This window comes from Somniosus microcephalus, chromosome 24 (assembly GCF_052327205.1).
Source record: "Somniosus microcephalus isolate GS21.2 chromosome 24, FLI_Smic_1.0, whole genome shotgun sequence".
NCBI classification, from domain to species: domain Eukaryota; kingdom Metazoa; phylum Chordata; class Chondrichthyes; order Squaliformes; family Somniosidae; genus Somniosus; species Somniosus microcephalus.
This window is the reverse complement of record NC_141010.1, coordinates 4,051,814-4,071,300: the sequence shown is the minus strand read 5'-3', so window position 1 is coordinate 4,071,300 and position 19,487 is coordinate 4,051,814. Positions and strand designations below refer to the sequence as shown.

The 19,487-nt window shown below is 45.4% G+C and overlaps 1 protein-coding gene across 7 annotated transcripts in view; it reads left to right on the top strand.

Moving 5' to 3' along the window:
• smarce1 (SWI/SNF related BAF chromatin remodeling complex subunit E1) overlaps nucleotides 1-19,487 on the top strand; it is an 81,934-nt gene that overhangs the window by 21,480 nt on the left and 40,967 nt on the right. For 6 of the 7 annotated variants that reach the window (XM_085966084.1, XM_085966081.1, XM_085966079.1 and 3 more), the window contains exons 4-5: nucleotides 2,646-2,750; nucleotides 16,736-16,807. In XM_085966084.1, the coding sequence (XP_085822210.1) occupies nucleotides 2,646-2,750; nucleotides 16,736-16,807 (177 nt within the window). The remainder of the gene's footprint in view (nucleotides 1-2,645; nucleotides 2,751-16,735; nucleotides 16,808-19,487) is intronic. The other variant, XM_085966085.1, reaches the window with a different exon arrangement.

The window sequence follows — 19,487 nt, the reverse complement described above, 5'->3', positions numbered from 1 at the left end:
GTCAAATTACCGTATCCCAGGCTTTGAGCTAATAGCAACACTAAGCGTTAATAATCCTGTGGGCCTTGTGAGAAATAGGGCAGTTCAGCTTGTTTTTACACCTTTTATACTGAGAAGTGGCAGCCCAGGCCTGCCCACTCACAGAAAGCAGACACATGTACAATGGGGAACTGCACCTTACACCGTGATTGGAACAACCGACAATGTTGTGACATGTATTTTTGTTAAATACAGAATGATTAATTAGATACTATGATTTGAGCCCCCGCCTAATTTTTTTTATATTCGTTCATGGGATGTGGGCGTCACTGGCAAGGCCAGCATTTATTGCCCATCACTAAATGCCCTCGAAGGTGGTGGTGAACCGCTTTCTTGAACAGCTGCAGTCCGTCAGGTTAATGTGCTCCTACAGTGCTGTTCGGGAGGGAGTTCCAGCGCGATGAAGGAATGGCGATATATTTTCAAGTCAGGCTGGTGCGTGACTTGGAGGTGGTGGCGTTCCCATGCTCCTGCCGCCCTTGTTCTTCTAGGTGGAAGAGGTCACGGGTTTGGAAGGTGCTGTCGAAGAAGCCTTGGCGAGTTGCTGCAGTGCATCTTGTAGATGGTACACACTGCAGCCATGGAGCGCCGGTGGTGGAGGGAGTGAATGTTTAAGGTGGTGGATGGGGTGCCCATCAAGCGGGCTGCTTTGTCCTGGATGGTGTCGAGCTTCTTGAGTGTTGTTGGAGCTGCACTCATCCATGCAGTGGAGAGTATTCCATCACAGTCCTGACTTGTGCCTTGTAGATGGTGGGATGTTCCAGTCTGGGTGGTTTTAGTTGAGGTTTTTTGTGCTTCTTTTGAAGTCCGGCTCTAATGAAACGCTGCTATGGAAAAAATTTTGGGGTCTTCGTTTAGAGGCGTTGTTACAATAATAAATGTAAGAAGTCACACAACACCAGGTTATAGTCCAACAGCTTTATTTGAAATCACAAGCTTTCGGAGCGCTGCTCCTTCGTCAGGTGAAGTGAAGAGATGCATATAGACACAGCTTATATAGTCATCTGGCATTATTCTCTGACTATATAAGCTGTGTCTATATGCATCTCTTCACTTCACCTGACAAAGGAGCAGCGCTCCGAAAGCTTGTGATTTCAGATAAAGCTGTTGGATTATAACCTGGTGTTGTGTGACTTCTTACATTTGTCTACCCCAGTCCAACACCGGCATCTCCACACCATGGCTACAATAATAAATTTCTGTAAAACTTAAAAAAAAAAAAAAAAATTTAAAAAGTAGTTATTTGATCTGATTGATTCAAAAAGTTCTTAAACAAATGTCATTGTGTGAGAAATGGGAAGATAAAAGAATCCCTCATTGTTTAACTTCAAAAATCACTCTGGGGAAAGTCCTAGACTGTACGTGAGCAGCCAAGGTGTGCTCGTGCAGACCCAGCATAAACTTAGTGGAAGCCTCTTGCTTGCCTCCAGGTGAGTCACCCAGGCCCTGTCTTGCCTCGTGGGCAGTTAGAGTGACATCCAGTCAGTCGAGACCTCACAGCAGAATCCTCTCTGTGCCAGTGTAATTAGGAATACTATTTGCTGGGTTATGGCCAATCTAGCCCCTGTAATTTTGTAACTGAATACTTTGGAACATTTTTGGGAGGATTGTTAAGTGCGTTATGATTTCTGTTTGTTGTTTTCAGTCATGCATGTGCTGTACTTTGTCAGTGTGACCCTCCTTATCAGAGGATGTTTTAATAAATGCTTTTCTGGTGTATGCAAATCACAATTCTGTCACACAGGTGGTCTTTTTAAGAGGAGCAGCATTGGCTGAGTGATGGTATCAACTCTTTGGGATATTTTGTGTTGGGTTTGTCCACCTCCAGGCATTTCAAGAGCTGCTTAGTGACAAATCCTGCGCGGTTGTCAAGACCCTGTAACGAATTCATGTACTGAAATGCTGAAGCAATACACTCCTCATCTTGTTCCGTGTTTGTCTGAGTGGAGGATGCATCACACCTAAATGTGGCAATTAAATATAGTCCTTACCACTTAAAACATCCATGTTTGAAACAGGCAGTCGCTTACATCAGCCAAAAAGCGATAATCATTATCCATTTACATTAACGTCCGTTTCAAAGTTGCCGGTTATAGCGTCTTAACTGATCTACCAGACATTCAGCTAAAAGGCACCAGATTTAACTGCTTGAATGGTGCCGTTCCTTGGCTGACATTTACGGTTGGGGGTTCTCCTCGACCATTATAGATACTGATTTCCACTCCTGCTTAGGTTGCTGTGCATATCACTGTGTGGAAACAAGGTGGCTTGCCAACAAATGGAAAAGGGGACATTTTTAATGGGTCCAAAGGTCACGTTGCTTTTTGGAAAACCTTCTCTTGGGCTAATCACAGAAGGAACGTTGCCAGAGAGGTGATGGGAATGTCTTGTGGGCACTCAACCGTTTGTACCCGTGTGTGTTCAGGATAGAGTGGGGATTACACTAGTTTTAGTAGTGCAGTGCAGTCAACAGAACTGTGCTTTTCCATGCGCAACCATAACTTGTTTGAATTTTTGCCACTTTTTTTGTATGCTGACCATTTCATTTCTGTGTTTCTTGTTTGAACTCATTCTCATTCGTGTTTTGTCTCATTTGTTTCCATCAGCAAATGCCCAGCACCCCAGGGTTTGTGGGATACAATCCATACAGTCATCTGGCCTACAACAACTACAGGCTGGGAGGGAACCCAGGCACCAACAGCCGGGTCACGGTAGGAGTATTAACTATTGCACTGCAACAAAAAGAAAAGGTTAGGCCAGGATTCCGTGTGTCCTGGGTCTGCGGATCTGGCGATTAGAGTACAGAAAGGAGATGGCTGGCATTGGATCCAGCTTTCACAACCCGTTGCTTATTTGGGAGCACTGGCTCAGGAGGTTCACTTTGGCAGGTTTAATAATTGCTATAGGGTTGACAAATGCCAAAGCTTTAGGCTTCTAAGAATTAAAAAGGGAAAAAGTGCGAATGCTGGAAATCTGAAATATAAACTTAAAGTTTTGGAAATACCGAGCAGGCCAGTCAGCATCTGCACAGACTAAAGAAAAATTACTGTTTCCGGCGGGGTTCCTTATAGGAACTACATTCTGCTCAAAGGCCTCGCTGAAATGTTAACCTGGCTTTTGTAGTTTCAGATTTTGATAGACCTGCTATGTATTTCCAGCATTTTCTGATTTTATTTTGGGCTTTAAGGAGGAGTATGAAAGGGTTGGGTGTGTTTCAAAATAAATATCTGAAATCTGCAGTAAAACCTGGGTCTGGCCACTTGAGTAAAACAATCACCTGCCTTAATCTTACGTGCACAGAATTTGCCTTTGACTTTCAAAACATGCTTGTTTCAACCACATACTTTCTGGAAACTTGACCGCTGAATATTATAAACTAGAGTTTTAAAAAATGTGTACACTTTGGCAATGTTAATCTCCATATTTTGTTTTTATTTTCCTTCGTGCTGATCTGTATTCATCACAGTGGGACGAGGGGGAAATGTCAATAGAAAGAAAGAAAGACTTGCATTTCTATAGCGCCTTCCACGACCACCGGACGTCTCAAAGCGCTTTACAGCCAATGAAGTACTTTTGGAGTGTAGTCACTGTTGCAATGTGGAAAACGCGGCAGCCAATTTGCGCACAGAAAGCTCCCACAAACAGCAATGTGCTAATGAATATTGGGAATGAAACTTCCCAGGTTTTTTTTCACCTAGTGCTAGCATTAAGTGCTTCCAGGTTGGGTACAGCATAGATTAGATACAGAGCAAAGCTCTGTCTGAATTGCCCTGTCGGGTATAGAATTTACTGCTTGCCAGAAGGAAATTTCCTGCTATATGCTGGCTATAAATCAGCAATGCTAACAGTCTGTTTGAATTCTTCCCATTAAGCACAGAGCAGGTTAGAGGTAGAATGAGGTGTTCTCAACATAATCCCAATAACACCTTAATTCTGACCTCTTCAGAGCACCCTTGCTGCATCAGAGTGACCATAAACTCCATCAGTAGTGTAGACCTTCTTGTGAGCTCTGTATTAACAGGACTTTATGTTCTATGTTTGTGGTGAGAATTCATGGATTAAAGATTACAGTAGACCCAGTAAACATTTTGACCAGTCGCTGACAGCCGTCAATTGACCCACCAGTATAATGCGAATGAAAAACCTACTTGCTGTACTTTATACTCCATGGGGGGGAAAATTCAGTATCGTCCTGTTTAGGGCGCCATTATCGGCCGTGCGCAAAGTTTAGCGCCTGGCGCTAATTATCGCCTCCGACAGCAAACTTGGCTTTTATCGCCCCTGGAGGTGATTGGAGCGCTAAATCAGGCGCTTCACACCTGTCTTAAGGCGCAAAGGCCGAGGAGCGAGGCGCTACCTCAGAGCGCTGGCGAAGCAAGGAAGGGCAAATCAAAATAAACCTGCAAAGTGCTGCTCAGTACCCAAAACCCCTTCACACCGCATTGAAACTCTCCAGAAGTCAGTCTCTCTCTCTCTCTCTCTCTCTCTCTCTCTCAGAATGCGTGGTGCAAAAATGTCACCGACAAAAAAAGGCAGGAAGCGGTCGCCTTTAAATAGCGCTCCCCCAGTCCCTTTCTGACTGCAAAACGCTCCCCTCAACCTGTCGTTGCTGGTGGCAAGCGGTAAGGCACGGGGTGCCACTCAATATCCGGTCCGGGGCGCTAACGGGGCATTGTGCACTCGACTGACGTCATAATCTGCCGGCGCAGGAGATCATGGCGGTAGTGTTTAGCGCCGCCGCAAAATGTCTAGTTAATTTCGCGAGCGACGCAAACATCGCCGTACCCGGGCGCTAGTTGCTTTGCGCCCCATTAGCGCCCTCTTAAGGCGCTAACGGGAGGTGCAAACAACTGAATTTTTCCCCCATGGGGTTTAAGCAAAGACAATATGCAAAAAGTTTGGATAAGAAGCTTTGTATGTGTAGGAGCACAGTGCAGTCAGTACACCGTGGCTCTGGATTACATTCACTGGTCCATTGTCCAGATACTAGTCTAGTGAGCCTGTATTCATTTTCAAGTCGTGGAAATTCCCAACTGTCTTTAGTGTTTATTCTCTGAATCCCTAATTAATATTTCAGGTTTTTTTCTTCCTATAACTCTGTTCTTTTTCTCCTTGGGCCCTGCACTGACTACAGTCACTGGACAGAGGTTGGGTATGACCCGTTCCCCAAGCCATTGATCACGCCAAATGATCAGCAGCTCGGTCAAGGAGAGGAAGGGTAACTGTCAAACCCAACGGGAAATGGAGCAGAAAGCTTAAGAATTGTGTTTTCAATGGGTGTTCCCTGGGGGTCAGGACAGTTTAAGAAATCCAAGTCCCAACATATTCTGTTTGTAACTTGGTGAAGTGGAGCCTTGTAACTTCCTGCTTCTTCTGTTCATCCTGTGGCCCTGCTCCTTCTGTGTACAGATATATTAAATGTATTCTATCAGTCTTTGGTACTATTTTGATGTCTTCCTTGACATTCCAACATTTTCTGATCATATTTAGCTTTAATATGTCCAGCCTAATCACACCTAAATGGAGGCCACCATCAAAATTTATATTCATTGCATATCTGCATCTACACAGTACAGCAATGCACATCAGCATTCCACCTGCTTTACTAATACTCCTTTACCAACGGACCCTAATATTTACTCATTTTTAGATTGTTTTACCAAATGCCACCCGTCCTATTTCTGTTATCAATCTTTTCTCTTTTAACCTTGACTTTGTGATAAGCGATGCAATGTAATGTCCAGGCTCTACTAAACTTTGTTCTCCAAAATACCCTCTTTGTTCAACCGTGTATGCATGTATAACTAATAATCTGATATTGACTGCTTTTATATACCCCTTTCCTCTTGCATCTACTTTTGCCAGAGACCTAGCTTTATTCACGTTATCCACTGATTCTTGCATTGTTGGTCTGCTCCGCAGTTTGACTATTTCACCAGTGCGCTGTTGTAACTGTAGCCTGCCAGTACCGAACTTTGTCCACTGGGCCACATGAATAGCATTGGATTTCCTGGAGAGATCCATACCAGACAAAATAGATTATACACAGTGAGGATTTTTTCTGGAGCTTTTAACGTACATCAGACCAAACGGAAGCACTCCAGAATGCTTGCACTGGAGATTAAATAGACAAGTGTCTGCAATTAGTATATTGATGCCGTACAGATCAAATCAAGGCTCCTCACTAGCAGTGACCAATAAAATTCCCTCAGTCTATTTGTGCAGAGAAAAGGCAGAGCCTCAAGGTGACTGAGAAACAAGAAGTTAGAAGACTGAATTCCATTGAATATTCATCCCAGCATCTCCAGCAAATGTGATCATCTGTCTTTTCTGTTGGTGTTAGATACAGTATACAATATTGTCAGATCACTTTTGGCTTGATGCACATCTCTGTCTTAATCTGACATTTCAAGTTCCAAGTCTTTGGACAAAGCAGGTCTGGAGCTGTTAACCAGCAGAACATCTGCAGAGACTGTAGCTATTTTTGATAGTACATACAATTTTACCCTACCATACCCCTCCCCTACATTATAGTCTTTCCTTTTCCTTTTGCTCCCCAACTATGATCTCCACGAACATTTTGAAAAATCGCCTGCTTAGAGAGTGTTATTCCTTCACCGAGGAGCTTTTGTAGGATGCTGTTCAACTGTGCGATATCTCCTAAATGTGACATATATCTACAGATATCAGTCCTCTCTCATAAGCAGCCATCCTGTTTCTGATCCTGATTTAATCAGCTACTGTGGCTGGGATTGAGGCCAAAATGTTAAGCAATGTCCTTGTTGTTTCAGTTCAGCAGATGTGTTGTGCCTGAGGCAGCTGGTCTGACCGCTCAATGCAAGTTTCATGTTCTACCTAATGCATTAAATTAAAGAGACTTTGTACAAAATAACAAACCAACATTACTAGGTTTTAGAAGCTTACTTGTATAAGCTTTATAAATAATTTTGAATACTTTCAGCTAATTGGGAGCATCATTTGTTGGTGCAAGACACTGAGTTTAGAGTTGCTTAGAACCCAGTGTAAAAAAATATATATACACTCCTGTAAAGCAGCAACTTAACAACCATAGGTACCATCAGCATCTTGTTAATATTTACTGAGCTCATGCAGGTAAAACCTGGGGATGGAGAGAGAGTAGAAAGTCACATTTTATATGAAGTTGTTGCTATGGTTTATTTAAGGAATTAGTGTTGGAGGTGAGAGTGGGGTCCTTCTGATTTCCTTAAGTTATTCAGTTCCGTTGGATCTTTGCTGGGTTGGAGTTTCCTAAAGCATAAAAATGTTTTCATATACAGGATGATAAACAATTTGACAGTCTGTATTATTGATCCTGGTGTGTCTGTGGGTTCTGTGTTTGGCGATCTGACCTTTAAACAGCACAAGAAAGCCTCTATCGGGCAAATCGGCTGTACTGTAACACTAAGAATATTTATCTTCCACTCCTTAAATTTTCTGCTCTTCTATTCTGGAGCTGGCAACTTGTGCTACGATACAGTCCTCGGGTGCAGCTGTTCTCTAAATCTCATCCAAAGGGCTGTTCTTCATTCGTAAAAAGTCACACAACACCAGGTGTTGTGTGACTTTTTACATTTGTCCACCCCAGTCCAACTCCGGCATCTCCACACCATGGCTTCATTCGTAAGCAGGGTGTGCATGTCAGCCTTTTATTGAACTGTGCAGGACATCGCAGCTGGCACTCTCCTAACTTCACGTAGCATCCACACACATGCACCCTCCAACGGGAGTTACTGGATGATGTATTTTCCCTCACTAACCTAGGGGCATTAAGGCCAATTCTAGCACCTGTTCCACCTGGCTGAGTTTAGGTAGCTGAGGAGAATGCTCTCTACGTGCATTTATAAACGATAACTATTCCATCTATTCAATTAGAGGGCCCTGGGTTACACTTAGAATGTTTCCCATTGTCGTCTGATGTCATCTGACCCCCTTCAGATTTGATTACAATGCACTTGGACTTATCCAATATCCTCTTTAATTGTAAAATTTAATAAAAGCGATACAGTTGAAAGTAGAAAGATCATTTGCGCAGATTTGGTTTGGGGTTCTGTGTAATAAAATGGAATGTTTCCCCTGAATTGATGCTTCATAAAATATAACAATGTCGGACCAAGTGGGCAACTTAAGGGATTCTGCAGCAATGTTAGTTGTAAGGTTTTTGTCATATTGGGGGAATTTGCTCTGCTATTTAGAGCAGAACGATAAACTCATTTTTTACACTAGAGTTTACAGTTTTGCTAAAAATAGTGAGCAGAGAAAAGCTTCCCTCTTTATCTGTAAATTCAGGCACAGAAGTGAATCGGTCAGCTGATGATGTACAGGCGCTATCTGATATTCAGGCTGGCAAAGAGTGTGATCTTGTGCAAAAGGTACCACATTTAGTAAAAAGTAAGATGTAAACAAATTCAGATTAAAACTAAAATCGGTTAACTTGGTAAAAGTTAAGTCTTGGTAATACTCAAGGCATGAGTGGTGTGGTAGCTGCTCCAGTCTGCCTTTGTCTGCTTGCTGATACTGATTTCATTGTGAAGTTTAACACTAACATCCCCTGGCTTTGCTCTGTTGCATCTCTCTGTCTTGTGTTTCTGTAGGCTTTCCAGGGTTAGTTCCAGTACTGTACCACCCATTCACTCAGCAAAGGCTAAAGCATCATTTTGGGGTATGGGCTCAGTGGAAGAGAGACCAGCGTAGGCAGTCTCTCTCCCTTTCCTTTGTGTGTCAACCAGGTTTCTACGGTTATTTACAAAAATTCAGCTAAGTAGTCCATAGGATCACGTTTAATGCTGTGATCAAGCCCCTGTTTGTGACAGATCGGCAGTATTTTAATAACTTTATTTTGGCAGTGGTAGTTTTAAAGTAACAGATGACGATTATGTGTAAAAGGTAGCCCATCCTCTCGGGTGGTAGAACCATAGAATGGTTACAGCACGGTAGGAGGCCATTCGGCCCGTCGAGCCCGTGCCGGCTCTCTGCAAGAGCACTTCAGCTAGTCCCACTCCCCCGCCCTTTCCCCGTAGCCCTTCAGCTAGTCCCACTCCCCCGCCCTTTCCCCGTAGCCTTGCAATTTCTTTTCCTTCAGGTACTTATCCAACTCCCTTTTCAAAGCTGTGATTGAGTCTGCCTCCACCACCCATTCAGGCATTGCATTCCGGATCCTAACCCCTTGCTGAGTAAAAAAGGTTTTTCCTCGTGTCGCCTTTGGTAAATCTGTGTCCTCTGGTTCTCGACCCCTCTGCCAGTGGGAACACATTCTCTCTCTACTCTGTCCAGACCCCTCATGGGTTTTGAAAACCTCTACCAAATCTCCCCTCAATCTTCTCTGCTCTAAGGAGAACAACCCCAGCTTCTCCAGTCTATCCACACAACTGAAGTCCCTCATCCCTGGAATCATCCTCGGCAACAGTAGCATGGTGGTTATGTTACTGGACTAGTAATCCAGAGGCCTGCACTAATGATCCGGAGACCTGTGTTCAAATCCCATCAGTAATGGTGACCATGAAACTATCGGATTGTCGTAAAAACCCACCTGGTTCACTAATGTCCTTTAGGAAAGAAAATCTGCCGTCCTTACCTGGTCTGGTCTATGTGACTCCAGACCCACAGCAACATGGTTGACTCTTAACTGCCCTCTGAAATGGCCCAGCGAGTCACTCAGTTGTAAAACAAACTGCTACAAAAACAATAAGAATAATCCCGACGGACGACCCGGCATCGACCTCCGCACTGGCTACAGACACGGCAATGGCACACCCAGCCCAGTCGACCCTGCAAAGTCCTCCTCACCAACATCTGGGGACTTGTGCCAAAATTGGGAGAGCTGTCCCCCAGACTAGTCAAGCAACAGCCTGACACAGTCATACTCACTGAATCATACCTTTCAGCCAATGTCCCAAACTCCTCTATCACCATCCCTGGGTATGTCCTGTCCCACCGGCAGGACAGACCCACCAGGGGTGGCGGCACAGTGGTATACAGTCGGGAAGGAATGGCCCTGGCAGTCCTCAACATTGACTCCAGACCCTATGAAGTCTCATGGCATCAGGTCAAGCACGGGCAAGGAAACCTCCTGCTGATTACCACCTACCGCCCTCCCTCAGCTGATGAATCAGTACTCCTCCATGTTGAACACCACTTGGAAGAAGCACTGAGAGTACCAAGGGCACAGAATGTACTCTGGGTGAGGAATTCAATGTCCACCACCAGGAGTGGCTCGGTAGCACCACTACTGACTGAGCTGGCCGAGTCCTGAAGGACATAGCTGCCAGTCTGGCTGCGACAGGTAGCGAGAGAACCAACACGAGGGGAAAAACCTACTTGACCTCGTCCTCACCAATCTACCTGTCGCAGATGGATCTATCCATGAGAGCATTGGTAGTAGTGACCACCGCACAGTCATTGTGGAGACGAAGTCCCATCTTCACACTGAGGACACCCTCCATCGTGTTGTGTGGCACTACCACCGTGCTAACTGGGATAGATTCAGAACAGCTCTAGCAGCTCAAAACTGGGCATCCATGAGGCACTGTGGGCCATCGGCAGCAGCAGAATTGTATTCCACCACAATCTGTAACCTCATGGCCCAGCATATCCCTCACACTACCATTACCATCAAGTGAGGGGACCAACCCTGGTTCAATAAGGAGTGTAGAAGAGCATGCCAGGAGCAGCACCAGGCGTACCTAAAAGTGCGAGCCAACTTGGGGAAGCTGCAACACAGGACTACATGCATGCTAAAAAGCGGAAGCAGCATGCTATAGGCAGGGCTAAGCAACCCCACAATCAATGGATGAGATCAAAGCTCTGCAGTCCTGCCACATCCAGTCGTGAATGGTGGAGCAAGCTTAAATGAATATCCCCATCCTCAGTGATGGTGGAGCCCAGCATGTGAGTGCAAAAGACAAAGCTGAAGCGTTTGCAACCATCTTCAGCCAGAAGTGCCGAGTGGATGATCCATATCGGCCTCCTCCTGAGGTCCCAACCACCACAGAGGCCATTTTCCAGCCAAATCAATTCACTCCACGTGATATCAAGAAATGGCTGAGTGCACTGGATACAGCAAAGGCCGTGGGCCCCGACAACATCCCAGCTATCATGCTGAAGACTTGAACTCCAGAACTAGCCGCGCCTCTAGCCAAGCTGTTCCAGTACAGCTACAACACTGGCATCTATCCGATGATGTGAAAGACTGCCCAGGTATGTCCCATCCACAAAAAGCAGGACAAATCCAGTCCAGCCAGTTACTGCCCCATCAGTCTACTCTCAATCGTCAGCAAAGTGATGGAAGGTGTCATCGACAGTGCTATCAAGCAGCACTTACTCACCTATAACCTGCTCACTGATGCCCAGTTTGGGTTCCGCCAGGACCACTCGGCTCCAGACCTCATTACAGCCTTGGTCCAAACATGGACAAAAGAGCTGAGTTCCAGAGGTGAGGTGAGAGTGACTGCCTTTGACATCAAGGCAGCATTTGACCGAGTGTGGCATCAAGGAGCCCTAGTAAAACTGAAGTCAATGGGAATCAGGGGGAAAACTCTCCATTGGTTGGAGGCATACCTAGCACAAAGGAAGATGGTTGTGCTGGTTGGAGGTCAATCATCACAGCCCAGGACAGGTCAAAGGCTGGGTATTCTGCAGCGATTGTCTCGCCTCCTGACTCCCCAAAGTCTTTCCACTATCTACAAGGCACAAATCAGGAGTGTGATGGAATACTCTCCACTTGCCTGGATGAGTGCAGCTCCAACAACTCTTAAGAAGCTCGGCACCATCCAAGACAAAGTAGCCCGCTTGATTGGCACCCCAGCCACTACCTTAAACATTCACTCCCTCCACCACCGGCGCACCGTGGCTGCAGTGTGTACCATCTACAAGATGCACTGCAGCAACTCACCAAGGCTTCTTCGGCAGCACCTCCCAAACCCGCGACCTCTATTATCTAGAAGGACAAGGGCACATATTCCCCTCCAAATCACACACCATCCTGACTTGGAAGTATATCACCGTTCCTTCATCGTCGCTGGGTCAAAATCCTGGCACTCCTTTCCTAACAGCACTGTGGGAGCACCTTCACCACACGGACTGCAGCGGTCCAAGAAGGCGGCTCACCACCACCTTCTCAAGGGCAACCAGGGATGGACAATAAATGCTCGCCTTGCCAGCGATGCCCACATGCCATGAACGAGTAAAAAAAATTAATATTTTCTGCACCCTCTAAGGCCTAAAGTGCGGTGCCCAGAATTGGACGCACTACTCCAGTTGAGGCCGAACCAGTGTTTTATTCAGGTGGTTCATAATTTCCACGCTTTTGTACGCTACACCTCTATTCCTGAAGTAAGCTTGTTTAACTGCTTTCTCAACCTGCCCTGCCACCTTCAATGATTTGTGAACATATACCCCCAGGTCTCTCTGTTCATGCACCCCCTTTAGGATTGTACCCTTTAGTTTATATTGCCTCTCCTCATTCTTCCTACCAAAATGTATCACTTCGCACTTTTCTGCGTTAAATTTCATCTGCCACGTGTCCCCCCCATTTCACCAACCTGTCTATGGCCTCTTGAAGTCTATCACTCTCCTCCTCACTGTTCACTATACTTCCAAGTTTTGTGTATTCCGCAAATTTTGAAATTGTGCCCTGTACACCCACGTCCAAGTCATTAATATGCATCAAGAAAAGCCGTGGTCCTGGTACCGACCCCTGGGGAACACCACTGTATACCTTCCTCCAGTCCGAAAAACAACCGTTCACCACTACTCTCTGTTTCCTGTCACTTAGCCAATTTCCTATTTGAATCCCTGACTATTTGTTTCTTTAGTGATCTTAGCTGCTGCTACTCTAAACATCTTGCTTCATTCATAGCTGTCCCTATCTCTCTCAAAATTCTGTCTATCGCAGTCGTCATATTCAGTCTGAAGGTGTCCAAATGCTTGTAATTTTGGTAAATTCACGATTGAAGCCAGGAGTGCGTTGGAATAGTCACTTCTAGAGTTAAGAAAAGCATGGATGAGGGTTTCAGCAGCAGATGAGCTGAGCCAGGTGCTGAGTTGGGTGATGTTACAGAGGTGGAAGTAGACAGTCTTAGTGATGGCGCAGGTATGTAGTCGGAAGCTCATCTCTGGGTTAAATACGACACCAAGGTTGTGAACAGTCTGGTTCAGCCTCAGACAGGTACTAGGGAGAAGGATGGAATCGGTGGCTAGGGAACGAGTTTGTGGTGGGGACCAAAAACAATGGCTTCAGTCTTCCTAATATTTAGTTGGAGGAAATTCCATTCTGATTGTACAGCTGCTAACTCTCCTAAAGAGAAACCTTTTTGGCTTCCTTTTCTTTCCTTCTCCAACTCGGATCTCAATGATCTTACAAAAGAACTTGCCTCCCTTTAGTCATAGAAACATAGAAAAACAGGAGCAGGAGTAGGCCATTCGGCCCTTCGAGCCTGCTCCGCCATTCAATATTGATCATGGCTATCCTCTAGCTCAATACCATATTCCCGCTCTCTCCCCATTCTGTTTGATTATTCTGCCCAACATCAGGTTTTATCCCAGCCTAGTCTGTCAGAACCTTCCTCGACTCCAATGACTTCTCTGATCTTGATAGTATCCTTCCCGTTCTCAAGTTGTGTACCTTTGAATTTAACCCCTGTCCTGTGCAACACTCTCACTCCCACTTCCTTTACTGCCAGTGTGCCTCTCTTGAAAATCACTTTATGTGGGTGATCCTCTGCTCTTCCACCTTCCATCCACCACTTCAATTGGTATTTTCTAAATTTATGGAAGCTGCTGTTTGTTCTCAAATTATTCATCACTTTGAAAGTTCTGTCCTAATCCACGATTACCTTTATGGCTCTCGGAATGGCTGGCGAATTCCTCGTTTGTTACACACTCTTTGGAGCCATAGATATCTCCTAAACCTTTATCAGTCTCTGGGATCATGCATTCTAAGAGGTGCTATTATTTTGCTTTGCCTGTTTGTGACAATCAAATTCCTCTGACATCACCTTGTCCAGCTGGAGAGGCCTGAACCCTGGCAATAATTTGCCCCTGCATTTCTTACTGTCCGGTTTGTCTTGTTTAAATTTCCTTGTCCCGGGGGGGGTTTAGAAAGGGTTTTTAGTGCTGTTGCCTCAATACAGTAAACTCTTTCGTATCCGGCACCTATGAAACTGGGATGGTGCCGGTTGATGAAAAATTCCGGATAGCAGAGAGGTAGGCAATTTTTAACACAAAAAATAAAAGCCACGGACCAACTCGGTCACCGCGGGAAACTCGGACTCGGACTAAACGAAAAATGGATGGATTCGGCAAGATTGCCGGTTATCTATTTTGCCAGTTATTAAAGAATTCCAGATGAAGTAGTGCCGTTTAAACAAGAGTTTACTGTACTGGATAAAAACTGAATCCGAGCAGCAAGATCGGTTAGTGTCAGGAAGCTTGGACTTACACTTTGTTATTTCCCCGAGGCTCCATGATATCCGAAGTATTTAAAGCACAGAAACAGGCCGTTCAACCCAACTGGTCTGTGCTCCACTTGAGCCCCCTCCCACCCTCTTCATCGCACCCCACCTTTTCTTTTCTCCCTCGTGCTTATCTAGCCTCCCCTTGAATGCCTCTATGCTGTTCGCCTCAACCACTCCCTCTGGTAGCGAGTTCTAACCACATCTATATGCTGCACCAAGACCCACCGCTTGGGCATCCCGTGCTGTGGTTGATGGTTTATTCTCTGATTCTGACTCTTAGTCCCTTAACTTCGGGGCTCTATTCTCTCTTCCATTCTGTTTCTTCTTCATATCTTCATATTTGCCATTGATGTCTTGCACTCAACATCCAACCCTTTCTATTTTTTATCTGATTGATCGATATAGGGTGACGCTGTGTCCTGCGGATCATATGTCCTCAATGTTCACAACCACTCACATTGCAATGGCGGAATCACTGTGTTCTTGATCTGGTGGATGCCTTTATTGGGGTAGGAAGTATGTTTTCCCCCAAATCTTCAAAGACACGGGCCGGTTTTAGACTTCCACCTGAAACAGGCGTGAAATTGGATGAGCAGCTGGGACTTTCGTCAATAAGCTGCGGGCCCCGCTACAGCTCAATGGTTGGGAGGGCAGGAAATCGGGCCATTCCCGCTCTGAACTGGCTGGCAGGTTGGGGGCAGATGTGGGGGTGGGGGGTGAGCTGATTCCAGAGGAGGTTGAGCACGGGTCAGAAGCGAGCTGCAGTATTTTAGTGGGGCCATCCAGTTTTCTTTGCAACCTTTCTAGTAGTTGTCTTGCACCCCTGAGGTGTCAGCTTAGGCTCAGTGGCAGCTCTCCGCTCGGAGTCAGAAGGGCGCTGAAGGTTAAACTAATTGTTGTGGCAGAGAGATTTAAATAGCTACCTATTTTACACCAAGTTTACATTGGACGTTCCTGTCTGCTGTAGCATGCCTGCTTTCATCAAGTGCACGACAGTTCTAGAGTGCCACATTCCTCACTGTCACTGAATACACTCTGCTTTTTCTTGTTTCCTAATTTACATTTTATAGTGTATATATTTAGTGCCCACATTAACAACCAATGAGTTGGCTTGGAATCTTCCTCTATCTTTTTCTAAGGTTCCCATTAGCCAGATAAATGGATACTTGCTTTTAATATTTAATATGAAACAGATGTCCTGTTAATAGTTCTTCTCCCAAGGGTTGAACAATGCAAGGCTAAAATGTAAATACATCATAATGGAAACCTAAAGTGGTACATGAAAAATTAATAACTGCAGCAATATATAATTGACTGATTTCCCCCCTGCCAAAATTTATTCTTTGAAAACCCCAATGGAGCAGTAGTGGGTATCTGTCAACACAGGTGACATTCTGACAGGGTAAAACTAGGATTTCAAATGGGAGTCTAGCAGTAACGTGCCAACAGACAGAAACTTGCAACTTCCAAGAATGAATGGATTGGCTTACTAACGTCCCTTAAATTATGCAGAAATTTTTAATTCAACTCTAGAAGAATAAGCTTTAACGCGGGCGACTATATTTTGGACCATCCCAGTGGCCTTCATTTGTCTAGCCCAATGATCAAAGTTGGTTTATGAGAAATCCGCATGATCCACACATCCTTCACTGAAAGATGGGAGTGCTTGAGAAATGGCCGTCTTTTCCCTGGGTGAGAGATTGAGCTTGTAATCGTTGTCCATTTCTTTCAGCGGAAGAAGGAAGTGCCTGTGTAAATTCATTTCAAAATAACACAACACGATGTTCGAGTTTTGATACAATCCCTATAGTTATTTCTCGATCTCGAACCCCATTGTAATAATAACCGGGTAGGAAATCTCGATGACGTTTGAGGCATTTTGTTCATAAACACACCAAGTGATCAAGGAGCAGCTTGGGGCTTGAAGACTCCAGTTGCTAACTAATCAGGTTCAGTAATTGTGTAGGTTTGGTGAGGATGTACTGAGAAAATTGTGTTTGAGCTTGGAGTACTCTCTCATGTTTTTCCAAACCACCTTAGAGCACCATCTGGTGGTATACATTTTAAAATCACTTGGCATCAAACTTAACAAGCAGGTGGATGGGAACAAAGTTATGAAGTGATAGAACTAGATTTCTTAGGTATTGTTAGCAAATGCCATTTTATCAAAGTGATTCACTGTCCATTTCCTTTCTACGTAACACATGACTTGTTTTTATAAACAGGATTCTTGTGGCCCTACGGCCCCATTCCACAACGGAACTCCTCGTGCTTCCAGTATAATCGGCAGGGAGAAGGTAAGTATTGAACTTCTAAACCTATAGGATCATAAGAGCAACCGTGACAGGTCAGCAATTCAGGTAGTGTCCCAAAAAAAACATTCCAAGCTTCCACCCTATTCGATGGAAGTGAGTGGATTTCACTTCAAATAGCAATGAATAGGAGGATGAAGGGATTTGTTGCTCGCTTAAGTAAAATAAATTCCCAGTGTTCAGTGGTGAGAAACGCTTTTTGAAAAGCGGGCACTAGACTAGCCAAAGGTGGGTTTGTGGTGTTCCACAGGGATCGATGCTAGGACCACTGTTGTTCACAATTTACATTAACAATTTGGACTCTGGAATCGGAAGTGCAATTTCAAAATTTGTGGACGACACCAAATTGGGAGGTGTAGTTAATACAAAGGAAGACTGCGACAAAATGCAGGAAGACATTAATAAACGCGCAGAATGTTCGTGTAAATAGCAAATTAATTTCAATATGGATAAGTGTGAGGAAGAATAAGGTGGCCACACACTGCTTGGATAATAAGAGTCTAAATGAGGTAGAGGAGTAAAGGAATCGAGGGGTAGAGATACACAACTCATTGAAGCACCAGCGCAGGTTAATAAGGCCATTTTAAAAAAAGCAAACCAAACACTGGGGTTCATTTCTCGAGGGATAGAATTGAAGAGCAGAGAAGCTGTACTGTATCGAACCTTGGTTAGACCACACTTGGAGTACTGTGAACAGTCTGGTCTCCATATTATACAAAGGATATCGAGGCATTGGTGAAGGTGCAAACAAAAATCAAAAGAATGATGCCAGAACTGAGAGGATATACTTCTCAGGAAAGACTGAATAGGCTTGGACTCTTTCTCTAGAAAAGAGAAGGCTGAGGGATGACCTGATGGAGGTCTTTAAGATATTGAAAGGGTTTGATGGTGGATGGAGAGGAAATGTTTCTCGTTGCGGGGAGTCCAAAACTAGAGGTCATAAATATAAGGCAACAACAACTTGAATTTATACAGCACCTTTAAATGTAAAACGTCCCAAGGCGCTTCACGGGAGCGATAGCAAATAAAATTTGGCACCGGGCCACATGAGAGATTAGGACAGGAACTTGGTCAAAGACGTATGTTTTGAGAAGTGTCTTAAAGGAGGAATGAGAAGTAGATAGGTGGAAGGGAGGGAAGCAGCAGAGACAGCTGAACGGATGGTCTCAATCTTAGTAACTTCTTTAAGTCGTTGCACTTGTTGGGGGAGAGGGTGGGCGAGGTTGGGGGAGAGGGTGGGCGAGGTTGGGGGAGAGGGTGGGCGAGGTTGGGGGAGAGGGTGGGCGAGGTTGGGGGAGAGGGTGGGGGAGAGGGTGGGCGAGGGTGGGGGAGAGGGGTCTCAGAAGAAGATTTGCAGTGAAGAGAAGCGGGTTTATCTTTGCATTCCAGGTTGATCCTGGAATTGTGAGCAGTTTTGGCAGAGGAAAGTAGGACTCGTGTTTTGTGGTCCAGCCAGATCTGGCAATGAATGGCTAAACCGCTATAAACGTTCAAGTCTGCGTCCCTTGGACTTAAGAGAATGGAGATGAGGGCTGTACTAGGGGGAATGCCCAGGGAAGGAGAGAGTAATGTTTTTAATGGGGACAAGGGCATCAGAGGTGGAGGTGCGGGTGTGATTGAGCAGATCGTTGGCTGCAGAATTGTTGTGAATGAAGGGCCAAAGGCTGGACAGTTGGGAATTTCTCTGTGATTGACATGATGGGAGTAGAGAGGCCACGTGAGAAAATGCCTTTGTAAGTGACTTGGGAGAGAGATTTTTTTTCCAGGGACGGACACAGAAGGAAGTAGGATTGAGAGGGGGAAGAGGGATGCAAGTGGTGAGGGATACAAAGAAGTGATCAGAGATGACCTTATCTGCGATTGATATGATGGGAGTAGAGAGGCCACGTGAGATGGTAAGGTCGAGGGGGTGGCTGTGAATATGGGTAGGGGAGTTTCTATAGAGAGAGATTAAGGGAGGATAGGAGGGCAGTGAACTCAAAGTAGAAAGGGCATGATGAGTTGAGATGGAGGTTGAAATCACTGAGGATGAAAAGTTGCTTGGTGCAGAGGCTGAGGGAGAGAAGCAGTAACGATATCGCGGTGAGAAGTTTGGTATGGTACTTGGGTGGGCAGTAGAGCCCGAGGATTTTAAAGGAGAGGCGAGAGGGGTGGAACAAGGTGTGATGCTTGAAGGAAAAGCAGGTTCCAGAGGAGTAGGGGAATAGACCACAGTGTGATTTGGTGGTAAGAGGCACTGTGGCGGTCTGGGTGGGCAAGTGGTGGAAGGTATAGCCAGGCGAGGAGGTTTCATTAAGTGGGAAGGTGTTATTACTCATCAGCCAAGTGTCTGTCTAGGCCGTGATGTCGAGGCAATCATCCACAATAAGCTCGTAGATGGCAAGGGCCCTGTTCACGGATATTCTGGAGGAAGATGCGGAGAGGAACGGTGATGGCCAATCCGCTGGCAGAGTCCACAGGGTCAGCGCTGGACGGGGTTAGTGGGCTGGGAAGGAGATCATCGAGATTAACCTCCAGCGGGTGAGCTGGGCAGGAAGGTCAGCAAGAGACTAGGATGGGGCAGTTAGGGCTGAGCTTGTAAGGAAGCAGCGACGAATGCCTCGATGGGCCCTTTGGAGGATGCCGAGAGGCACAGAGGGAAGCTGTAGGCTTATCGCCGAGTGAG